Here is a 4,205-nt window from a genome sequence, read left to right as displayed (position 1 = left end):
TGAGAGGGGGGACGACAGAGCAGGGGGAATGAGAGGGGGGAAAGCCGGAGCAAGGGGGAATGAGAGGGATAAAAGTGTGGATCCAGGTGTGACGTGTGTGTGTGTTCTGTGTTGTGCAGGTGTGCGTCCGTTCCAGTGTCCGTACTGTGACTACTCCAGCTCTCAGAAGACCCACCTGACCCGACACATGAGGACACACTCTGGTCAGTCTCTCTCTCACACACACACACACGCACACGCACACACGCACACACACTGCAGAGATCAGCGCGTAGAGAGTTTTTGATAATGTCTGGTTCTTCTTCTGTGTTTGTTGCTCTCACCGGAGCAGTCGATGTTGGACTAACATGGTAACGACTCACTGGACAAGTTGGGACTTCCTGTGTTGTAACTTCCTGTGTTTTTCCTGTGTTGTTTTTCTTGTGTTGTGACTTCCTGTGTTGTTTTTCTTGTGTTGTGACTTCCTGTGTTGGGACTTCCTGTGTTGTCTGTCTGAAGCAGATCAGTCTGGAAACCTGTACCTCACCTGTATGAAGAACCAATCAGAGCCCAGATGGTTCCAGGCTGATCTGCTTCCTGCATTAAGTGTCTAACTGTTCCCTCGTGCAGCCGCTCAGACCTAACTTCCTGTTGCTAAGGTTTAACTTCCTGTTGCTGAGGTCTAACTTCCTGTTGCTTCCTGTGTGCAGGTGAGCGACCTTTCAAGTGTGAGAGCTGCAACTACCTGGCAGCCAATCAGCACGAGGTGACGCGCCACGCCCGGCAGGTACGTCCGTCCCCACACATCCACCGAATGGTCCAGTTCTCTCGTGTTCATAGCATAACACCTGTGACCCCCCCGACAGGTGCACAACGGGCCCAAACCCCTCTCGTGTCCGTACTGCGAGTACAAGACCGCCGACCGCAGTAACTTCAAGAAGCACGTGGAGCTGCACCTGAACCCTCGCCAGTTCCTGTGTCCGCTCTGCAAGTACGCCGCGTCCAAGAAGTGCAACCTGCAGTACCACATCAAGTCCCGGCACGCCGGCTGCAGCGTCGCCGCCGTCGACATCTCCAAGGTCAGGCTCAGGGTCAAGAAACCAGACAACGACGGCGCAGAGGGAACCTTGGGAGAGAGCAAGGCCGACGACTCCTCCGGGGGAGAGGTGAGTTACAGTAGGACGTAGCAGTAGGACGTAGCAGTAGGACGTAGCAGTAGGACGTAGCAGTAGGACGTAGCAGCAGGAAGTAGCAGCAGGAAGTAGCAGTAGGACGTAGCAGTAGGACGTAGCAGTAGGACGTAGCAGTAGGACGTAGCAGCAGGACGTAGCAGTGGGGCGTAGCAGTAAGACATAGCAGTAGGACGTAGCAGTAGGACGTAGCAGTAGGACGTAGCAGCAGGAAGTAGCAGCAGGACGTAGCAGCAGGACGTAGCAGTAGGACGTAGCAGTAGGACGTAGCAGCAGGACGTAGCGGCAGGACATAGCAGTGGGACGTAGCAGTGGGGCGTAGCAGTGGGGCGTAGCAGTAGGACGTAGCAGTAGGACGTAGGAGCGGGGCGTAGCAGCAGGACGTAGCAGCAGGACGTAGCGGCAGGACATAGCAGCGGGACGTAGCAGTGGGGCGTAGCGGCAGGAAGTAGCGGCAGGACGTAGCAGCGGGACGTAGCAGTAGGACATAGCAGTAAGACATAGCAGTAGGACGTAGCAGTAAGACATAGCAGTAGGACGTAGCAGTAAGACATAGCAGTGGGAGGTAGCAGCGGGACGTAGCAGTGGGATACATGATTGGCGGTGACGGTGTTTTTTGATCTCTTTTTTCGTTCCGAAACAGCGTGATGGCGTATAATAATGCCGATGTGTTTGTCCCTGATCTCTTAGCGCTACGCGGAGGACTCGGACATGGACGCCGTTGACGACGGAGACGACGGAGACGACGGAGAATCGAGTCCCATCAACCTGTCCATCAGAAAGAGCGGCCGGCTGAGCGGCGCCGAAACAGAGACGCGGAAATCCAACGGCGGCGAGAGAGAGAAGCTCCAGAAAGTTAAAGAGAAAGCAGAACCGGAGAAAAGAGTCCCAACGAGGCAGAAGAAGACGGAGAAGATCTGCGGGCGTCCCCCGGAGACGGAGAAGGGGAACGTGAAGAGACGAGTTAAGAAAACAACGGAGACGGAGAAAACCCCGCGGAGACGATCAGAGGAGCACCGAGACGAGACTCAGAATGAAGAGAAGAAGTCAAAGCCCGAGAGAGAACAGAAGAAGAATGAAAGCAGCGGAAAGGAAAACAAAAACCTCAACAAGCCGAGGAAGTCCGGAGAAAACAAGTCGGAGAAAACCCCAAAACACATCGACGCTCCGCAAAAACCAGACGCTCCGAGGAAGTCGAAGGCGGAGAAAACGGCAGACCGCATCGAAGACGCTCCGAGGAAGTCCAGAGAGGACAACTCTGAGAAAACCCCAGACCGCATCGAAGACGCTCCGCAGAAACCGCCCAAGGAAAAAGCTGCGAAGCGGAAAGCGACGGAGGCTCTCGATCTTTCCCAGAAGACCTCGGCCGAGACGCCGCCGAAGGCCAAGCGGCTCAGAGCTCCCGCCGTCGCCGAGAAGGACACGAAGAAGATCCAGGATTCTTCTTCTTCTCCTCCGAGCGCGGCGAAGCCGAAGAAAAGCCGGAGCGCCGGGAAGAAAGCCCTGGAGCGTCTGAAACTAGAGAAGGAAACCACGTCCTCTGACCTCCTCTCAGACAAGATGGAGGTCTCCACCTGCAGCTCAGGTCAGTCCCATGCTCCCATCATGTCTCTCTCTCTGTCTGTCTCTCTCTGTCTGTCTGTCTCTGTCTGTCTGTCTCTCTCTGTCTCTCTCTGTCTGCCTGTCTCTCTCTCTCTCTGCCTGTCTCTCTCTCTCTCTCTCTCTCTCTGTCTCTCTCTGTCTGTCTCTCTCTGTCTCTCTCTGTCTCTGTCTGTCTGCCTGTGTCTGTCTCTCTACGTTCTCATCTGTCCAAACTTACCTCATCAGGGTCTCTCTGTGTGAAGACGTCCTGAGACCCTTTGTTGATGTTGTCTCTGTTCCAGATGAGAAGACTTTGGGGGACAGAGACGCTCCAGCAGCCACACCGGCAGTAACCGCCACGAAGGAGGAGGCGGCGTCCGCGGATGTAACCACTCAGACTACAAAGATGGCCGACGCCTCCACCTGCAGCTCCGGTACTTGCCGTCTCCACATGCTCGTCCCAGGTCTCTCGAACGTCTTCGTCGCTCTTTCCAACTTCCGTGTGACTTTTGTGTGATGTTACAGATGAGAAGACGTCGGGCAACAAACCGGCAACAACCACGACAGGAAACGGTTCAGCACAGCAGCAGAAGAAGAAGAAGAAGGAGGAGAAGAAGAAGAAGAAGGAGGAGGTGGAGGAGGAGGTGGAGGAGGAGGTGGAGGAGGCGGGGTCCACAGATGTATCGACTCAGACAACAATGATGTCAGAGAAGATGGAGGTTTCCCCCACCTGCAGCTCAGGTGAGTCCTAGTCCCCTGGTTCTGGTCTGTCTCTGTCTCTCACTACGTTTCCATCCAAGTGTTTATCTGAATTAATCAAAACGATGAAAAACGCTTCATGGAAACAGTAAATCTGATAAATATCAAAGGAAATGCGTCTCATCAGATTTGATCTCGATGATTTTCTTCTTCTGTGGTAAACGCTGATGAAACCTTCTCTGCTGAATAAATAACGAATAATTAACTTTTAGGTCATGTTATGGTTGCAACCCGCCACAAAACATCGAAGAAGAAGAAGTTGTAGCTAATGTCCACTAGTATGTCCCCTCTGTCTTACACATGGGGGGGGGGAGTGGACGGACGAGGAGACGAGAGACTTTCTAAATTTAGTTTATCAGGAACTCTTGAAGGAAATGGCCGACGAAGGTTAGGACAGGCCGTGGGACGTCCTGGGAGACAATGGAAGACGCTCAGACAGAGAGACATGTCTCAGAAAAGAGTCTCGCAGCGGTGCCGGGGGGGCAATAAAAGACACGTTGCATCTGCATCGTCATAGCGATGTGTTGACTATATCACCTCAGGTTCTTATTGGCTGGAAAGCCGTTGGATGGTGATGTCATCACCTCAGGTTCTTATTGGCTGGAAAGCCGTTGGATGGTGATGTCATCACCTCAGGTTCTTATTGGCTGGAAACCCACTTTCACCAGATTTATTCCCAGGAGGTTTCACCAGCTC

At 53.6% G+C, this 4,205-nt stretch overlaps 1 protein-coding gene across 1 annotated transcript; it reads left to right on the top strand.

The window, feature by feature from the left end:
- The first annotated feature begins 28 nt into the window (after window positions 1–28).
- rest (RE1-silencing transcription factor) lies at window positions 29–3,502 on the top strand. Its single transcript, XM_034866489.1, has 8 exons — window positions 29–203; window positions 690–766; window positions 846–1,145; window positions 1,860–2,302; window positions 2,366–2,754; window positions 3,053–3,184; window positions 3,276–3,382; window positions 3,416–3,502. Exons 1-8 carry the CDS (start codon window positions 29–31, stop codon window positions 3,500–3,502), a joined length of 1,710 nt encoding a protein of 569 aa, XP_034722380.1.
- Window positions 3,503–4,205: the final 703 nt, after the last annotated feature.

The sequence above is a fragment of the Etheostoma cragini genome, unplaced genomic scaffold (assembly GCF_013103735.1).
Source record: "Etheostoma cragini isolate CJK2018 unplaced genomic scaffold, CSU_Ecrag_1.0 ScbMSFa_80, whole genome shotgun sequence".
Taxonomy (NCBI): domain Eukaryota; kingdom Metazoa; phylum Chordata; class Actinopteri; order Perciformes; family Percidae; genus Etheostoma; species Etheostoma cragini.
This window is presented reverse-complemented; position numbering and strand designations above follow the sequence as displayed.

Coding starts and splice junctions, on each gene's coding strand:
- rest (XM_034866489.1), top strand. CDS start 29: ATGAGAGGGGGGAAAGCCGGAGCAAGGGGGAATGAGAGGGATAAAAGT. Junction 767..845: donor TGACGCGCCACGCCCGGCAG/GTACGTCCGTCC, acceptor CCCCCCCGACAG/GTGCACAACGGGCCCAAACC. Junction 2,303..2,365: donor CCGAGGAAGTCCGGAGAAAA/CAAGTCGGAGAA, acceptor TCCGAGGAAGTC/GAAGGCGGAGAAAACGGCAG.